At 48.4% G+C, this 20,398-nt stretch overlaps 1 protein-coding gene across 9 annotated transcripts in view; it reads right to left on the bottom strand.

The window, feature by feature from the left end:
• Positions 1-20,398, bottom strand: part of eif4g3b (eukaryotic translation initiation factor 4 gamma, 3b) — a 47,244-nt gene that overhangs the window by 11,292 nt on the left and 15,554 nt on the right. For 5 of the 9 annotated variants that reach the window (XM_076275912.1, XM_076275919.1, XM_076275917.1 and 2 more), the window contains 20 exons: positions 19,937-19,969; positions 18,343-18,363; positions 16,445-16,627; positions 15,677-15,788; positions 15,166-15,269; positions 14,801-14,926; positions 12,500-12,623; positions 10,946-12,130; positions 10,406-10,488; positions 9,940-10,234; positions 9,224-9,348; positions 8,309-8,428; positions 7,783-7,944; positions 7,159-7,356; positions 6,792-6,938; positions 5,095-5,331; positions 2,731-2,835; positions 2,313-2,451; positions 1,503-1,636; positions 680-779 (listed from right to left, as the gene is read on the bottom strand). In XM_076275912.1, the coding sequence (XP_076132027.1) occupies positions 680-779; positions 1,503-1,636; positions 2,313-2,451; positions 2,731-2,835; positions 5,095-5,331; positions 6,792-6,938; positions 7,159-7,356; positions 7,783-7,944; positions 8,309-8,428; positions 9,224-9,348; positions 9,940-10,234; positions 10,406-10,488; positions 10,946-12,130; positions 12,500-12,623; positions 14,801-14,926; positions 15,166-15,269; positions 15,677-15,788; positions 16,445-16,627; positions 18,343-18,363; positions 19,937-19,969 (3,733 nt within the window). The remainder of the gene's footprint in view (positions 1-679; positions 780-1,502; positions 1,637-2,312; positions 2,452-2,730; positions 2,836-5,094; positions 5,332-6,791; positions 6,939-7,158; positions 7,357-7,782; positions 7,945-8,308; positions 8,429-9,223; positions 9,349-9,939; positions 10,235-10,405; positions 10,489-10,945; positions 12,131-12,499; positions 12,624-14,800; positions 14,927-15,165; positions 15,270-15,676; positions 15,789-16,444; positions 16,628-18,342; positions 18,364-19,936; positions 19,970-20,398) is intronic. The other 4 variants (XM_076275914.1, XM_076275918.1, XM_076275913.1 and 1 more) reach the window with 3 other exon arrangements.

Raw genomic sequence — 20,398 nt, 5'->3', positions numbered from 1 at the left:
AGAGAGAGACACACACACACTCATTATATATGTATATACTGTTAATCAAGGACAAAACACAACATCAAGTTCTCTAACTTTTTAATGACCACCATCATATACAACCACTCATGAACTGCCCACAATCAACATCCGGTTCCTACACAATAACAGTCCCTAGGTGTTTTCTACACAATAAAAGTCCCTAGGTGATTTCATAGGAAATACAACATATTATATTTCACAGTTAACATATACATGTATAGACAGTAGATATATAGATATATGCTTCTCTATGATGCAGGAGGGGGAGAGAGGAAGAGAGAAAAAGATTAAAGAGAGAGTTTAAAATGTTCAAAGGACATTGAGAATATGAGAATATGAGAAACATCGACTAAAACTTGACTAGCAAAAACGTTTTTACGTTTTTCACATGAATTTGTGATAAATAACGTCAGTGTTACCCCCAGTCATAAATACGCCCTTTGACTCAACAGCAAGCATGTGAGTACCTACAAACTCAATCAGACTCAGGGAGAGACTGAGCAGTGTGTTGAGTGGCACCTAGATACATTTGTGTTCCTGTACGACCGCCATACAGCGTACTTCCACTCGTTAGCTGCACCAAGAGTGAGAGAGGCTGCTTAGGAGGCCAGCGAGGCCAGGTGCAGGTGCAGGTGCTGGGCATCCCCTTCCTTACCCGACTCACTGGCCTTGGCTCCAGCTCCCCCGCTGCTGCCCTTCATCCAGTTCAGGGCTCCCGCCCGCGGACCCAGCTGGATCTTATCATCTATGGTAGGCTGGAGACGTGCGCGCGCACACACACACACACACACACACACACACACACACACACGCACACACACACACACGCACACACACACGCACACACGCACACACACACACACAAACACACACACACAAACACACGCACACACACACACACACAGACGCACACACACACACATGCACACACACACGCACACACACACGCACACACGCACACACAAACATGAAAACATATACACACACAGGGAAAAACATGAATGACAAAAACAACAGCAGCAGATATTTCACTACACCCATGAAAACCATGGGTTTCAGCAGATGGCGCTGTTGTGCAGACAATCTAGTTTTATGAGATTCAGAGGGGAGCACGGTTGGGAGTGAGAGTACCTGCCACACACACACACACACACACACACACACACACACACACACAGACACACACACAGACACACACACAGACACACACACAGACACACACACGTACACACACGTACACACACGTACACACACGCACGTTACATCAAAAGCTGCTTCCTGACTGAGCTAGGTAACTTTGTATCTAGGTAAGTATCAAAACTGTACATCAGGAGAATCTCAGAGGCTCCTTTCATCAGGGCATATTGTGCACCTCTGCAGGAGTCCTGGAGTGCTTCCTCTGAACACGCTGGGTGTGAGGCCCGAGGCTCAATGACGTACTGGGAGAACATACAACAAGGAGGGCGCCACTTATCTACCTTGGAGATTTTGGGGATCTTGCTGGGGTCTATTGTCCTGCTGTTCTTGGTCATGGGCACAGTGTTCCAGGTCTCTTCTCTTTGCACCGCCCGGGACTCTGCCCGGGACTCCGCCCGGGACTCCGCCCGGGATTCTAACAACACGAAAGAGAAGAGAAGAGAAGAGAAGAGAAGAGAAGAGAAGAGAAGAGAAGAGAGGCACAGAGAGCGGAAAACTACATGTTAGGGCTAGATATAAGGACACAAAACTACATGTTAGGGCTAGATATAAGGACACAAAACTACATGTTAGGGCTAGATATAAGGACACAAAACTACATGTTAGGGCTAGATATAAGGACACAAAACTACATGTTAGGGCTAGATATAAGGACACAAAACTACATGTTAGGGCTAGATATAAGGACTCAAAATACATTTCACAAATTCCATGCTGTGTTAAAAATACATCAATATCCATCTGCCGTTAAGTCAGTCAGTAACTGATAAGAATAAAAGTATTGGTACATTTTGTGCACATTGGTCCATTGGAATGGCTGTATTGGATACATTAGAATGTGCACATTTTGTGCACATAGTTTATATTGGTGCGTTTTGTGCATTTAGAATGGTTTACATTTTGTCCACATAGTTCATATTGGTGCACTTTGTGCACAACTGAATGCCTATGTTCCATTTGAAATGCCCAGGCCTTGTAGAGGTGGGGAGGAAATAGGGTAAGCATGTGCCCCGGCCCTGGGCCCAGCCCTGAGAGGGGAGGAGATCCACAGAACTAGTCTAAGCCGTAAAGAGGATTAGGGCTGGACTGACCTGGTCTTCTCTTATTGTCCTTGGACAGTAGTTGCTGATGGACCTTCCGCTGCTCCTCCTGCTCTTCGATCTTGGCGTCCTTGTGGATCTGCTCGATGGTCTTGGGGCCCTGGTCGGCTCGCCGCGACACCCAGTTGTGCTAGGGAGCAGACATTTAGAGAGGGAGAGGGGGGAATGTGTGGGTGGTCTTCAATTTAAAAAGCCAAGCGGAACAGGAGGAAGGAAAAATGCTAAATCACACACACACACACACACACTCACTCACTCACTCACTCACTCACTCACTCACTCACCTCACTCACCTCACTCACTCACTCACCTCACTCACCTCACTCACCTCACTCACCTCACTCACCTCACTCACCTCACTCACCTCACTCACTCACTCACTCACTCACTCACTCACTGATTCACTCACCAGTCTCAGATCGATGACATCCTGCAGCATAAAGCGTATGCGGGAGGATGTCTTCCGCTCTTTGACAATCTTCTCCATCTGGTTAAAATACTGATCCATGCGAGGCTGTCAGGGAAATCAAAACAGAACGGCATCATGGGTGATTCAGAAAAAGGGGGAGGGGTGGGGGAGAGAACATAGAAAGAGAGAAAGATAGTGTGTGAAAAGGGACACAGAGAGTTAAACGTGTGTGTGTGTGTGTGTGTGTGTGGGGGGGGGGGCAATGAATAAGCAAAAAAAACCTAGTCAGGTTGGACTACAAAAAGCTCCATTGCTGCCTGACACAGAGCTTGGTCACTCAGTAGTTAATACAGCCCTCTGCATCCTTAACACCCAAGAGCGACCCACCCATGACTCAGGCTCACTCCGCTAGGACAACTGGCACACGCTGTGTGTGAAAAGCGTCTCCCATATGGCCGACTGGGGGAGAGAGGCCAAGCGCGGCTACACCCTGTTTCCTCATTCACTCAGTGGCACTTGGCCCTGCTGTGTGTGCCCGGCAGCAGGAGCGACAGACAGCAACAGCCAGGAGCCATTAAAGAGAGGGAGAGAGAGAGAGAGAGAGAGAGAGGGGGAGAGAGAGAGGGAGAGAGAGAGAGAGAAAGAGAGAGAGAGGGGATAGAGAGAGAGAGAGAGAGAGAGAGGAGAGAAAGAGAAAGAGAGGGGATAGAGAGAGAGAGAGAAAGGAGAGGGAGAGAGAGAGAGAAGGAGAGTGAGAGAAAGGGGAGGGAGAAAAAGAGGGAGGGAGAGAGAGAGAGAGAAAGAAAGAGAGAGAGACACACACTGGTGCTCTGGCAGGCAGGGAGAGGAGCGGATACAGAGCAGGCAGCCATGATGCTGGCCTGGCTGTTAGGAGAGCTCCAGTGCACACTGTAGGGAAGCCTAAACAGGCTGCAGGACTGGTGCAGTTTCATGATACTGAGATAAGGCAGCGTTAGCATTAGCATCAGTGGCTAAAGAGCCAGGCTAACTCACCAGGATCCATGACAGATCTTTTTACTGATCTTTTAATCAATCAACAACAACCAGAATCTCTCATCCAACTTGGAATTAATGAATTATTCCTTTCACCATATCTCCAAAATAAACATAGTTTCCTATTAGTAGCCCCACTTGAATAACATTCCCAACCCCTCCTAATCCCTCATCCTCTTCCATCATTCTCCACCTGAACTACAGTACATTCCCCAGCTCTCCTGGACTGTATGTTTACATCATCTTTTTCTGCTGGACTTCACTGCCCAATGCCGGCTCCCTGCTGAAAGAGAGGACATGGGAGGAACCCCGTGCCAACAACCCCCACCCCACATCACCCCACACCACACCACACCACCCCTTGCCTCCTCTCCCCTCAGGGAAGCCTATTCTCACGGCAGCTCAGGCACCGACAGATTCAATTAGGGGAGCTAGGGCAACTCTGAAATAAGTAAGGGATAATGTATAGAACGCCGGTCATTGTCGGGAGATAGGTCCCGACAGGACGAACCAGACCCCGACGCGCAGCGGAGGTGTTCTATACATTATCCCGCTTATTACACGGCTACTTACCAAAACGACACAATAAACTCCCCACGATATGACTCTTTAGCCTACATAGCCTAGGCTATAGCCTATTTGTTACCGTTTCATCATGGCTTTTGCTGAGAAACAAATAGTTTGCAACAACACACGCTGAACTTGAATCAAACATTCTTTAGAACACAGCTGATCAACCGTCTGCTTTCACTTTTGAATGAAGTTCCAATCCTTGCGTAGTGATATGAAAGAATTGACTTAGAAGCACAAAGCCCATTTTCCTTGACACCGGTCTGTTATACTTAGCAACGGTCTGTTATTCAGAATTAGCAGACCGCCGAACGTTGGGAAGGCCCATTCAGGAGAATGGAGCATTCTGCAGCATTATAAAGAGCTGTGTAATAAATAACATTATGCACTTTTCATTTGGTTCAGAATGCCCTGTGAAGTTTTCATCCCTCTGACTCTGCTGCAAAGTAGAACACCACTGGGTCACTCTGCCACTCGGGCCAGTGTGGTCCAAAGCACTATGGTCCACTATTTTTATACAATGAAAACAATAAGCAACACCATCCCCTCTTGGCAATCAGGTAACCTGTACAACACAGCTGTAAAAGGTGGCTACAGCAACAGTGAGACACAACTTGCTGAAATATACACCTATGATCCTAGCAGAGAACAAAAGACACAGATTACCAACAGGATGGATCAACAACCAGAATTAGTAAACCCCTCCGATTCGTGACTGAAGTACGCAGCCAGGCAAAGTGATAGGACAACACAGAACTGGACAGATCAGCGGCCTCTCACCTTGGCCTTCTCGAAGTCCAGGTCCTTGCCGATGGTGGTGAGCAGGCGGCACAGGCACTCCAGGCTCTCCTCGTCGTGGTTCTTGAGCAGCTTGACCACGCAGTCGTGCATGATGGCCTCGGTCAGCATCTTCAGCTTGAAGAGCTCGCCGATGAACTTGATGTTGCCGATGGAGCGCCGTCGCGCCTTGTCCTTGGCCTCCTCCAGCTCCTCCTGCAGACGATCCCGCTCACTGGCCTACAGAGGGACACGGGGCAGTTACAGCAGAGACTTTCTAATGAGGAGACACAGCGCTCAAAAAATCCTCCATAGAAATGCATGGGGCTAGTTTGTAACGCCAATATGGTCGTTACTATACATATCACACCCCTTCCTCGGCAAAACGTCGACATGTGAATACATTGAGCCAATCATGTGGTGTGATGTGAATACATTGAGCCAATCATATGGTGTGTTGTGAAGACATTGTGCCAATCATGTGTTGTGATTTCGCCGCTGGAGCAAGATTAGTGTCGTGAAGCCTTGCGCACGCGCATTTCTGGCGAAATGGATGCCCGACGAGTGCCCAAAAAGCGTTGCCATATGGCCGCTGAGTGGAGGGACCTGCCTAAAAAGACTTTGGTTACAGTCAGCAATCGTTCCTGATTTCAAGCCCAAAACATTTTTTTGTCACACTCAGCAAACATCTCCTCACTATCTACTGTATATGCTAACTGCCCATTCCGTGAAAACTGTGTTAAAAAAAAAAAAGGTGGCCTAGGCTCTGAAAACTAGAAACAAACAGAGTGGGGGCAGCCTCTCCCTCAAACAAAAACCAAACCCTAGTGTGGAGTTTCTCTGGGAATACTGACGGGAGGGGTGAGCTATCTTTCTGGTGTGTTTCGTTAGGTACTTGGCTAAAATTGAATGTACGTTTGTTTAGGACAAAATCGTCTGCTAATAAATTTAAACATAAATATATACAAGCGTGACTTCCTCCATAATCGCTGACTTTAAGTCAGCTTTAAGAGACAATAGAGAGAGCAGGTGTAACACACAATATAAAGAGAGGGAATGTTTTATACTGGCCTGCAGAAGAACACCAGGCAGTTATGAAACATTAGAGAGAGCAAGTCTGAGACTCCCAATATAGAGATCAGAGGCCTGCTACTTAACAATAGCAACACAGACAAAATAATGACATTTCATAATTAATATCCACAGATCCAACCACTCCATTTAATAAAGGCTTTGAAAAAATAAAATGGTCTCCCACATCGAAATCAAAGAAGTACTGTCTTCACACAAAAACGTTAGATACATTCTTATTACCGGTAGATGAAAAAAAAAAAAACATTCCAGAGAGAAAAAGTGGATTAATGAGGCTTCCCTTGTATGTTCGTCTTCACTTGCATGCCCCCCCCCCCCCCCCCGCCCCCCTACACACACTCACACACCACAGTGGCAATGGAGTGAAGGCAGCAAGGACAGAGACAGCATCAACCTTCACTTCACAGGGAGCGGCTCTGGATTAAAAGCATTTGGAGAGGGACTGAATGCGGAGACAGATGGCACCTTTCATATCAAAGTGCCCACCAAATCATCAATTCAATTTCAGAGAGGTCGTTAACATGATGAATTGGAATCTATTCTCACTCTATTCTAGACTAACGCTGAGAGACGTCTGAGTGAGGTGGCGTGGTGAGAGAAGTCGTTACCATGGCGGCAGCTTCCAGCTCCTTCTGCTTCTTCTCGAAGACGTCGTCATCCACCTTGTCCCGCTCAAACTCCTTCTGACAGCGGTTGAGCAGCAGCTTGCGGAAGTTCACCGTGCTGTTAGGCTTGTCTGCCATTGGCACTTTCAGCTGGGGAAGAAGATGAGTTTTTTTAAGAATAAAAAACATCAATGCATGTGTTTTGACATATAATATAAAGGACAGCAATAATTCAGATATTTATTTATTTCCTAATTCCTTTTCTGCCTAACATGCCTTTTCTGTTGGAATTTACTGAAATTGAAGTTTCAGTTGAATCAACTTGAATATCTAGATGAAATACAAATAAAAAGCCTGATATTTGTCTTACTGTGGCGAGGCAGCGGCACATGTTGCCGTAGGCCACGGAGAAGCTGGGCTCGTCGATGGCCTTCTCGAAGACGAGGTCGATGACGCCCTTGAGGCGCTCCTCCGTGTCGATGGTCAGCTCGGTCACCTGCTTCATCAGCTGGTTGAACATCTGCGGCGTCAGCTTGTTCAGGATGCTGCGCACTTTGCGGAAGAGCTCCTGGAGAACAAAGAGACACGTCACGCCACGCAACGTCACGCCACACCACGTCACGCCACGCAACGCCACGTCACGTCCATCAAGACTACTCTGCTAGCAACATACCCTGTGAAACCAGAGCCATACTGTACAGTAGAATTCTCCTTCATCTTCCCAATCTGACACATCTCGTCTCTCATGAGCTCACACACTTCCACTCGGGCTACACCGGGGCCACCCACTGAAGCACTCAGTTCACACAGCGTAAAAATAGTTTTAGAAGATGGTCTAAAGCTCAGGTCTCACAGAGAGCAAGGCACAGATTTTTTGATCCTCTGATCTGGTGCCTTTGTTGACAAGCTCTAAATCATGGTGGAGAACGGAAAGTCAGGGCTATAATGGTGTTGTGTGAAGCCTTTGAACTGAGCTTGTCCCTGACCCCCGCACCTGAGTTTTCGACAAGTCGGGGTCGTCCACCACCGCCGCGGTCTCTCTCTTCAAGCCGGGCTTCCAGGCGTTCTCAGCCTTCTTCAGCTGCACATCGTCCACTGACACGTTCATGATGATCTTGCGTGGCGGTGGCCTCCGCAGACCCCCCACATTCAGCAGCTGAGGGGAGAACACGCAGATTAGGGGATGTGCAGATTGCAAAAATAAACACAGTCAGTACACAATCATACTTTATGTAAACAGATTTTCTCATGTTGTGAATTATAACGACATCATGATGTTTAGTGAGTCTTGAAGTCTCTGGAAGACTCTCCTCATGTGAACTTGTACAAGTTTAAACATGATTTTGTGTGTTAGCAATGTAGGGCTGCACGATTTTGGGAAAATATGTAATATCAATATCTAACAGATATTGCAATATGTTTTTTATGTGGTAATGAATTGATTCAGTTCAATATTCCAAATGCCTCATGTGTGTGGGTGTGTTTACGTGTGTGTGTGTGTGTGTGTGTGTGTAACCCACCGGTGCTCCTCTGCCTCCTGTGACCTGCCTACTGAAGTCGGCGAAGGCTGGGGTGAAATCTGGCCCCCGTGAGATGACTCGCGGGTCCACCGTCCGCTGCGGCAGCTTGTTCTGGTTAATCTGGGGAGAGGAAAGTGAGTAAGTGGAAAAGGTCATGATGGCTCATCAGTTCACAATGACACGGTCATATGACCCTCAGATGTGACATCGTGTCCAAAACTGATGATGTGACCTCATCTGTGCATATGATCACACTGATGAGATAAGACTAGTGGTTTGCACATGGGTTTGTGCATTCTGGTATGTCTGACAATAAAGGGCCGTTCACTCCAGGAACGAAAACTAGAACTAGAACCATAAAAGCATCCACACTGACCAACTATATAAAAAAAGGTCTCTCCTCGTGTTGTTGAATGTGATGACTAATATTGATGGATTCTGGTTGGCTGGCAGCTTTTAATCAGTCTCAAAATCGCTCTGAAAGTGATCCCCAATGATATCATTCATCATGTCGTTATTGTTACAGCTTGTGTGTGGACATTGTCATTCATATTAGCTAAGGCGATATGTAGTTATTGTTCTTGGTGTGAACGGCCCTTAATGCAAGCAAGATCGTTCTGGTCTGTCTGAGCAGATCACAATTAGAGGTTGTATTAGCCACACAAAACCCAATGTGGTTAACACCCAGCGTGTATCTCTGTGTTTGTGTGTATGTGTGTGTTTATGTGTGATAATATGTTTCTGTGTGTGTCCGTGTGTGTGTGTGTGTGTTTATGTGTGAGAGCACCGTCATAAAAAGACGAGTGTGAGTATGTGTGAAAGGAAGAGGGAGAAAAAGTAAAAGTGACAAGTGACTATGGTAACAGTAACAGTTTTGGTCATGAGGTAGCGAGGGAGTGGGCATCGTCTTCACACCTTGTCCAGGACCACGTCGGAGATGGGCGGCAGGCCCTCGGGCTTCTGCACACATGCCGGCATGAACTGGAAGCCCAACAGGAAGTCCCGGTCATACTGCTTCTTCCTGTCCTCTTCAGCGAGTTCTGCAATTCAGATAGAACAGCAGTGGTCAGCCGGCTGCAGACTCTCGATTCAACACACACACACACACACACACACACACACACACACGCACACACACGCACGCAAGGACGCACGCACTCAGACACACACAGGCCCGATTCTAATGCTTAGACCTCATAGTATTAATAGCATACTGCTCGTACTGCTCGTAATCTACTGTGAGACAAGACAAGCTGCACTTGAGAGTGCGAGACTTTTGAGAAAGACACCGATTTTGTCTTGAGGCGCTGGTGAGGGAAAAACAAGCCTTCCAAAATGTCCGGATTTTTCCATCTGGACAAGGTAAAAAAAGTACTGCAGTAATTGAGGTTTTATCCTAGTCTGGATCTATAATTGAGTTGGTGCCATTCAGTGCCATAGCCTCCAACGCTGGCTGAATCCAATCTATTCTGATCGCCTGGCCCATTACAACTACGCATTCAGGGAGGGGAAAATAAATAAACTGGGGCATGTGAACCCAGCAGAAGAAAAACCCCAGTCACCACTAACTGTACAGAGAGAGAGCGCTGTCGTAAAGACACACTGGAGTGCGCGAGGAGACGGGCACTCACGTGGAAGAGGGTCGCCGGAGCCGTCCCGGGGGCCGGGCGTGAGGCCGCTGTCACTGCTGTCCGTCTCGGACGTGTGCTCAGCACCGTTCCTCATCGGCTCTGGATCTCGCTCGCCGTTCTCCTCCACCACCACCGGCGCCGCCGGTACCGCTACCACGGCCGGTGGTGACGGAGACGGGGACGTGGGCGCCAACGGCTGCTTCTTCTCCTCAACCTCATCATTGACCTCCACGGGAGGCGGACTGGGGCTGGACTTGTCCACGGCCACAGTGGATGCACCCTCCTGCGCTTCCTCCTGGAGAACACACACACACACACACACACACACACACACACACACACACACACCTCATGTTTAGAATCACTAATCATTAAAGGGACGAGAAAGCAGGGAGAGAGAATTTGTATGTGTATTTGCTGGCAATTCCAAATACACATATTCCTTAAGCAATGTGGGTCGTCTCACCTCTCTGTCCGCACTGGGGACAGATCCCGCAAAAGGCTCCTCCTCTTTGGGCTTCTTCCAGGTCTTTGGTGCACTAGGTGTAGCTGCAGTGGCAAATGAAACCAGTGATATTAATATGAACATACGTGACGTACGAAATTGACTTTGATTTGATTTCAGATCTGCAGTGTAGAGTTAATTCTCCTCTAAAGAAGACACCATGTGAGAAATAAGGACAAGAATGACCCTTAAGAGAATAATCCCAGAGCTAATGGACTGCAGTGTGCTCATGAAGTAAACATAAAATAAATAAAAGTGGTAGGAACGTTTCGTCTACAGTGCACAGGTGCTGAACGCCAGCACAAAAAGAATACCTCAAGTACAAGTGTTAACTAGCTATACACTAGCTATAAACACTGTGATACTTGCATCTGACAGCTGTTTTCAGTTTGTCTATGTACACTGTATCTGCCCCTGTCACATAAACACTAATAAAAAAAAAAAAAAAAAAAAAAAAATAAATAAACAAACAAACAAACAAACAAACACCTGCATGGTCACCTTGATTTGAGCTTTTTCTGGATAACTGTTGCTGAGCGTCCGCTTTCTCCTCGCGTGTGACCTCTGCTACCCTCGCCGCCTTGGGGGCCTCCGTGCCCTCCGTGGGCCTCTTGGCCTGGACGAGCGCCTGGGGTACGGGCAGGCCTGGCGGGTGCTGCAGGCCTGGGGGAGGAGCTGGAGCTGGAGCTGGAGCTGGGGGTGGGCCCGCAGCAACAGGAGCAGCGACAGGAGCAGCGACAGCAGCAGTGATGATGGAGGTGGAGGTGCTTGTGGAGGAGATGGTTGGCGCAGGAACCATGGCAACGGCTGGCGGCTCCACAGCAGCAGCCTCAGGGGTCTCCTTGGGCACCGCTGGCGTGGCGGCGGCCGCAGTGGCGGTGGCGGTAGCGTCTGGCTCCCTTGGAGTCCGGGCAGCGCTGAGGCCTGATTCGGGCTTCGGGGCCAGTTGCGCTGGGCTCGTCTGGCTGAGCTGGGGCAGAGCGGGCAGCTGGGGAGGCTCTGAGCTGGGCTGGGGGCTGGAGCTGTTGCACGGAGAGGAAGCAGAAGGAACAGCAGCAGCAGAAGCAGCAGCATCAGCAGCAGCACTGACAGCAGTGGTGGTGGGGATGGTGGTGGTGGTGGTGGTGGTGGTGGCAGCGGCTATAGGGGCAGCAGAGCTAGCGGAGTCAGCCTCAGCCAGACCATTAACAGCTGTCATGGCCGCGCTCGGAGCAGGGGACACTGCAGGACTGACAGGGGCCAGGTCGGCTGGGCTGGGGCTGGGGCTAGGGCTGAGGCTGGGTACGGCCTCGGGCTGAGGGGTCCTTTGGAGGGTGGAGCTCGGGGCCACCGGGGCAGGTCTGGGCTCCTCTGAGCGAGGAGCGGGCTCTGGGAGGGTCTGAGCTGCGGCCTCTGGTTTAGCCATGAGAGTAAGGCCTGGTGCTGTAGCAGGAGTTACAGAGGAAGAGGAAGAGGAAGAGGAAGAAGAGGGTCCTGCCTCCGGGCTGCAGGCAGGAAGCTCAGGTTTGTCAGACGAAGAGAAGGTGATGGTGGTGGTGGCGGGCACAGGCGCAGATGCGGAGGGGGAGGGGGAAGTGGAAGGTTCGTGTGGTGGGACAGGTCCGCTTCGCTCTGAAGGAGGGTCTGGCGGTCGCAGCCCTGGGGATGAAGGCTTCAGTGTCACAGCCTCCAGTTTTGGCTTGTCATCTACAGATCACAAGACAGCGCCAGGCATGGAGGCACAAAGACGAAAAATGACCAAGTATCCAATAACAAACAGACAGCAAAATGAGATGTTATAAAAATATCACTAGCGCATTAGCATGTATCTCTTGTGTATGTGTTTACACAAAGCCACAGCCAAGTCTAAGAGCTTTATCACTTCAAAGACAAGAAATCTGTGTAAAGATTGAACGCTGGAGGAGAAACAAAAAGATCAAAAACAGACATCCAACTTCACACACACGGTTTATTACAGACTAGCAGCTCTACATATATGTGTGTGTGTGTGTGTGTGTGTGTGTGTGTGTGTGTGTGTGGGAGGCGACGCCGTGCCCGAGGAGGAAGAGGCCTGACCTGGTTTGAAGTCGAGGGGGGGAGCGGGGCCGAGAGCGGCAGCGGGGGCGGAGGAGGCGGCGGCGGCCGCGGCGTCCACGTTATACACAACGGGCCCGTGATCCGCAACCTGGCTGCCCAGCTGCTGGGATTTGAGGTAGAAAATGTGAGGATAATGAGGGTGTGGACATAAAAACTAGCAACACGGAGAGACAGAGACAGTGCACAGACACAGACAGCACACACAGACAGCACACACAGACAGACACACAGACAGGTGGACGGACAGAGCAGAGCAGAGCAGAGCAGAGCAGAGCAGAAAGCAGGAAAGGGTAAAGGTGAGAGTTGGGGTTGTTTGGGTGGAGTTGAGTTGGAATGGTGCGTTTAACAGAGCGTAATTACAGGAGGAGAAAAAGAGAGAGATTAGGGAAGAAAGAGAAATAGAGGAAAAAGAGGAGGAATCATTGAGAAAGAAATAAGGGGGGGGAAGAGTGTGAGAGAGAGAGAGAGAGAGAGAGAATAGAGTAATAGAAAAGAGTGAGAAGGCAGATTGGGCCGGATAGAATATGGAAGTGACAGAGTGTGGAATAAAGATAGAGTAAAGAAAAGCAGAGAACAGATAGCGACAGAGGGAGGAGAGAGACAGAGAGAGCAAGCAAAAAAAGGTAGAAGATAAATTAGGAGGGAGGGAAGGAAGGAAGGGAAAGAGGAAAGGAGGGGGCAGAGAGGCAGGCAGTGGTGGCGTGGACACAGAGGGTCAGAAGCAGCACATAAAAGGGTTTGGGTGGGGTGTGTGGAGGGAGTGGGGTGGGGAGGGTTAGGCAAAATGGACAACAGAAATGGGGAAAGAGAGGAGAGACGAACACTGTTAACATCAAGGGAGAGAGAGAAGACAAGGAGCAAAGAGTCACAACACAGTAGTGGGTGTTCCCTTCACAGAGCCCAGCGTGAGAACAGGGCCGGCAGGGCTGAGAGAGAAAGAGAGAGAGAGAGAAGGAGAGAGAGAGGGAGACAAAGAGAGAGAGGGGGGGAGAGAGAGAGAGAGAGACAAAGAGAGAGAGAGGGAGGGGGGGTCAGAGAGAGACAGAGAGAGATAGAGAGACAGAGAGAGGGCTGCCGCTACCGCTGCCACAGGCTTGGCTCAGGGGAAGAGTGGGCTTGGGGACGGCTCTTTTGTGGAGGGAACATCATGGGGGGGAAGAGTAAGGATGGCACCAACATTAAAGATCTCCAACATCAGAGGACAATCCTATTTCATCTAGGCATTTTTATCCAACCTTACCTGCTTCAGTTACTGCATTCACTCAACACTGAATACAACATCAGCACTAAGGCTGATGATCTTTGATTGAGGCTGATGATCTTTGATTGATCTTTAATCGAAATTGCAGTTTTGAACAGATGCAATTAGCTAATCGCAAATCGCAATCGCAACTGTGGTTAATCTTGTCACATCTATGATTTTTATATTCATGTCATCCTCTTTGTAAGAGACATGCACTAGGCATGCTCACCAATCAGATGGGGCCCAACTTAAAAACGAAATTAGGAATATTAAACTGAAGCTTTCAAAAATTAAATATTTGTTTGATAAATCATAATTGGCTATCTTCCTCAAATCGTGCAGCCCTAATGATCATACTGATCAGGAAGTTTCATCATATAGAAAGGGAATCTATACACATTATATACATTATACAAGTAATCTATATATAATAAAAGTCGTCATTTAAACGGCTATGAATGTCCTATTCAAGTGTTGGTCAGACTGAAGAGCAGCAGATTGCCATAGCTCTCTATAGGAAGCTAGCAGGTCATAGCAGGATGGCAAAGAAGCTAGGGCTCTGGCAGTGCTAGCCGAGGCAGAGGAGATATTCTAAGGCCTACACAGAGAAGGAACAGGGACTCAAACAATGCCAGCGAATCAGCCAATAGGAACGCTGTGTTCGGCCAAAAGAGCTATTAAGCCCTGTCTGTTTTGTTACAGTTGGGTTCTGATATTGGAAGCAGAGGAGCACCAATAGGGAAAGAAGGTGGAGGTTTTAAAATTCTATATCCAAATATGCAGTTTGATTGTCGTTTTGAGTTGCTTTAAACCTTGCCATTTGTACCCAGACAAACAGAGTAGTCATTCGTCATTGTGGTTCATGGCTATCGAAGGCTTAATCTGGGCAAAGGGCCGCTTTCAGAAGCGTACACTACCAGAGTAGTGTGCAATTTACAGCCTCGTAGGAGATGGACGAGGGAGGTTTGTGATGAGTGGGAGAGAGGAGAGAAGGTTCTGAGGAACTACCTGGAGTCGGCCGCTGCCTGCGCCCTTACCTGTGGTGGGGTGGGGGTGGAGGAGGGCCGTCCGACAGGTGGGGTGGGGTTGCGGCTCCCGCCGACCCCAGACATGATCTCCTCCGTGATGTCCTTGCCACCCTGGTTGGGGTCTCGGATACGGATCTTGGAGGACAATGACGTTGAGAGACAGAGCCCATCACTAAAGCACCAGGAACTACCAGCGACCCTCAAGACTGCATTCATTATGCAAATCTTCACAGCGGCTTCAGTTTGACATTTCAGAGAGCATTCTTTCGGAATCAAAAGCCTATTGTGTTGGAGCTGCTCAAACACAGCACTCGTACCGGTACAGAACGCGTTTCCACGGCTAAAGAGTAATTCAGGTCGGCAGAGATACTCACTGTTTTCTTTTCCCTCTTGGCAGGTGGAGGTTGCTGTGGTGTAGGCACTATTATGGGTTGTGAGGGGGTGTACACAGGCTGGCCAGGGTAGTATGGAGGACCCGCTGGACACAGGGGAGACAGGGAGTCAAGTTTCCGCAAAGGGAGCAACCAGAAGCACACACAAGAGGAGGAAGGTGTTCAACAAGGCTGCTCAATCCACTTTTTTTAACTCCATGTGATAAATAATATTTGTGTAAAATGAAATACACATACAAAATGGGAATTCGTACATAAACAAATATGTTTGATCATTGAAACACACCATGAAGTTTGCCACGGGAGAAACAAGAGAAACTGTCATGGATTTTATCATGGATTTACCGAGGTAAGTTTCTAAAATTAGCATGACATTTAGTTTAGGTCAAATCACCCAGTCCTCATGTGAATATCATGTAATTGTTGTTGTTGAGTTGATATGGGTTAAAGGGCTGGAGTGCAGAGAGATCTGGACGCAGCGACCCAAACTCACCATATGGCGTGGGGAACTCCCCTGGACTAGGCCCAGTGTAGAAGGTACTGGGACCCGTGGGCTGTACGGAGTACTGCTGTGGCGCGCCCACATATGGGGTACCGTGTCGGTACTATAGACACACACGCACACGCACGCGCACGCGCACGCACGCACGCACACACACACACACACACACACACACACACACACACACACACACACACACACACACACACACACACACACACACACACACACACACACACACACACACACACACACACACACACACACACAATAAATTTAGTTTGGGTTTCAGAGCGAACAGAAAATTAGGTCTTCGAAAGGTGATACAGTCAGCTACATCAGAACAGTAACATGCTCTAATTCATTCACATGAAGAGAAGACAAAAGCTTTATACAGTGAATAACTGAAGACTACCAAGATACCATTGGATGACACATATTTAGAACTTTCAAGGAAAAAAAACAAAACACTATTTATAGCATAGATTTATATCACTAAACCCCTTCCTTTTAAACTAGAGAGCTATGTTTGGAGCATGCTGCTGACCGAATCATCATAGGACAACTCTTTAACCATGAGCATATGTACACACAAGTGTGTGTATTATAAACACACACAAATACACACACAAACACACACATACACAGGTGTCCACACATACACACATGGTCTTTTGGATTTAACAGAGGAAGACAGCTACACACACCTACACACACACACACACACACACACACTTCCCTCCAGAGGACAGCACTGACCTGTGGTATGTAGTACTGGTGGGGGGTCTGTGGCGAGGGGAAGGGCATGGCTGTCATGGTCATCATGATGGGCTGGTTGGAGGGGTAGACGGTGGCGGTGGGGGTCTGCGAGGCCGGTCGGATGGAGGGGTTGTTGCTTGGAATGGTGGCCCGCGCCGTTTGCATCTGGGTCCTCTGAAAAAACTGGAGTAAGAGAGAGGGAGAGAGGGAGAGAGAGAGAGAGAGAGAGAGAGAGAGAGATAGAGAGAGAGAGATAGAGAGAGAGAGATAGAGAGAGGGGGGTGGAGGGTAAGTTTCTAAAGCTCAACAAAACACAGCTGATGACCAAGCTCTAATCTAACCACACATACAGCATTCCTTGCTTGCTTATACCCATAATGCCGTGTGCTTTTAGGTCTCTACCTGCCCCAACACACCTGGTCACACTTTATCATTGTGATGCGCCGAGATGGCCCAGTGAGACCAGGTGACTTGAAGCTGGAAAAAGCTGCACATAGTCTGGGCTCTGAAGACTCTCCAGATGCAGGTTTGGAGAAAACTAATCCAAAGCCTTCAGCACTGATAAATCAAATCCTGACTCCCGATCCTCCCTAAAGAAGCAAGTCCACATAATGTTTCATACCACTGGGCTGGTTGGGCTTGACTGGGGTGGACTATTACACCTGCAGGGGCAGTGAACGCTCTTTTAGCTTATTGGAACAGGATTTGACTCATGGATCAACCAAATAAAATACCCTAGAACTTATAAAAGTGATTCAGACTATAAACTTTAGCAATACAATATACATATTTGTCATGCATATAAAACAGGTTATTTTGGTCTATGTGTCTGAATGTCTGCAGACACAAGTGCTGAACTTTCACCCCTCCTGTTTGACGAGCAGAAGTTACAGACGTTGCAGTAATTATCTGTTGCAGATAACAGCCACAGGCGGGAAGCCCAGTGTAGGGTCCTCTGGGGAAACTGGGTCGCCACGGTAATGATCAAACTTACTGCTGCCCACTGTGTGATTTACAGGAAGGTCAGTGACATCGTTCTCAGCAACAGCAGGGGGGGTCGGAATGGAATACAGTAGCGGAATGCTTAAGCCACTGATGACATACGACCTGAGATGGTCAGAGGAGAGGAGATCACGTGTGTACATGTGTGTGTGTGTGTGTATGTCTCCCAACACACACACACACACACACACACACACACACACACACACACACACACACACACACACACACACACACACACACACACACACACACACCTCCCCTGTCCATCACAGAGTGTTTAACTGGGCCTCTGCTCGTTACTCGTCTGCTGACAGGCCGTGTTGACGCTGAAGGGGCCTGGCCTGTCTAATGAAAGGCTCGGCCTTTGGGTCTCTAGGTGCCCCAGATATATGACATGACTCACTGGGTTGTATCGGCCCAGCGGGCATCGAGCAGGTCGCAATGGGAGGGTCAGAAGATGACTGGTGCAGTGTAAAGTTCAAATTAAAAATAATATTGTTAAACCAGCCATTTTATATTCCTGGATGCTGGATATGGACTTCTCATGCACTTGGGAGATGTACAGTGTATGGGAGCGTGACAAAAGGTTTTTTCTTTGTACAGATTTTATACGTTCCTTTTTACGAACAATAAATGACTCAAACACTTATCAAAACCACAGAAGCTTTGATGATATGCTGAAGGGGGATATAAAACAAGAGAAAAGAAGAGATAAAAGACTGGGTTGGTTTCCTCTTGGGTGCAGACAGGACGGCATTCTGGTTTGTTTGTGTGTGTGTGTGTGTGTGTGTGTGTGTGTGTGTGTGTGTGTTTGGGGGGAGGGGGAAACGGAGATAAAGAGAGAGAGAGAGGAAGCGTCATGCCATGCACTTCTGGAGACTTTTCTACATTACCTGAATGGGTCTGAATCCTCCCTTGAATAATGAAGCAGGGAAAGAGAGAAGAACTAGTGGGACACTGTGCTAATTGGGTTGGCGGGACAAAGGAGACTTAACACAAAATCAGACCTCCCACCACACACACACACACACACAACACACACACAACACACACACAACACACACACAACACATACACACACTTGTGTGAGACCCTATTCATGAGAGCCATGAATTCTGGAAGCGAGTGAAGGTTTGTGCTTTGAGACGAGCTTCTGCTCTCTAGCTCTCTCTCTGCATCGCCACACTGGGATCAGGGCCTAATGCCGGGGGCAACGCGGTGACATCATCTTTGTGTGAACACACACACACACACACACACACACACACAGGAAGTGTAGGGTTGAACTTGGCTAACCCAACTCCTCCTGCACACAGAACCCCCCACCCCACCCACCTCCCACGGCTCTTCCAGTGACAATGAGCCTGCATTCCTCTGGGCTAGCCTCTCTGGAACACAACACAAGCAGCTTTTCAGAGACCTCGCAGTGTTGGGGTCGGTAATGTGTTACCTTACTTCGTTACCCAATAAAGCAACTAAATTACAGTAACACGTTATCCCCAACACTGGACCACAGCTAGCAAAACCGGAGCTAAAGAGCCCATCGGCACCTCCTGGAGATGGGCCGTGTCTGTGAGAAGCCATCGGACAACTTACAACGCCCATATTCGCCCATATCTTAAAATAGCTGTCACTTAAAAAGCTATCCATGCATGGTGGGTGAACGCTTGAACGGAGTAATGCAGAAGGGGAAAGATTGTACCATTGAACATGTGTCAATTGGTCCACTGAGAACGCCTTCTGAATGCATTTTAATGGAGCATGTTTAAACATCTGACTCGCTCGTTTAGCTTACAGCATAAACAGTCCTGGGTAACCTAAGCAAACTGGACTCGGGCTATTTACATACAACAATGGTGAGTCTCTGAGCTGTGCTACCCTCCCCGCACCTGACCTGACATTTAGAGGGTGCAGCAGGTGCGCTAGTCTGTGCGGTCAGTGCAGTATTGTACCACGGTGGGGTCAAACCTGTGATGTGGGACTCCTTGCTCTCAATAATACAAGCAAACATCCTATAAACACCAGGCGTTTTTACACTACATTTAACCATAATGCCACACAGAAATACCACCTTGAAAATGTGATGAACGAGTGTGTGCCTGTAAGGAATGATCTTTAACTGGACCCTACCAACTTTAAAAGCATCTACTGCCAAGCTTCTTTTAGGTCCATACACACACACACACACACACACCTCTCTCCCTCTCACACACACACCACACACAACATTTATCTTCTGTAGGATGGCATCGAGTCATCGCTGCCACGGATGTGGCTCTTTAAAAGCACTTATGTCAAATCGATCCCTCCACGGTGATCAATACTGATGGCACACCATGACTTCAGGACAGCAAATAAACACTTTACGAGTGAGCACCCCAGCACAACACTACACAACATCCACCCAAGTGCAGTTTTTGTGAGAACAGACACAAACACAGACACACACACACACACAGGGGGAGGGGGATGCAGGGTGTAAGTTACCTGGTGGTGGGTAGGACGAGGCCCCGGTGCAAACTGTGTGGAGCAGTTGAGGTGGAGTCAGGTAGTGATGCATAGAGAGGGGGGGGGCAGAGAGAGGGGGGGGGGAGCGTGAGATAGAGAGAGATCATGAGAACAATCACTGCAGGAAATACAGAGCAAGAAAAAAACACACTCTGCATAATCACAAGCTCTGTGAGCAACACATCGACCTGCACAAAGCATATCTGTAATCTACAGAGGAATTGTACCAACGGAATCATTCCTTAGGCTCTAATCAAACTCTATGGTGGGAAAAAAACATAAACAAAACACACACACACACACACACACACACACACACAGAGTGATGACTAGCATCTTGCCACCACACAGTAGGTGGAGGATCAATGCTTTCTCCTCCCCTAGAAGCAGTGCCTCATCAGGCTGTGATTACTTTAGCATGCAGCAGGGTGGAGACAAACA

Source organism: Alosa pseudoharengus, unplaced genomic scaffold (assembly GCF_046254945.1).
Source record: "Alosa pseudoharengus isolate Yale_2024_CS ecotype anadromous, Long Island Sound unplaced genomic scaffold, YU_APseudo_1.1 YU_APseudo_1.1_scf_9, whole genome shotgun sequence".
Taxonomy (NCBI): domain Eukaryota; kingdom Metazoa; phylum Chordata; class Actinopteri; order Clupeiformes; family Clupeidae; genus Alosa; species Alosa pseudoharengus.
The sequence above is the reverse complement of the archived record's forward strand: the minus strand, read 5'-3'. Positions and strand labels throughout refer to the sequence as shown.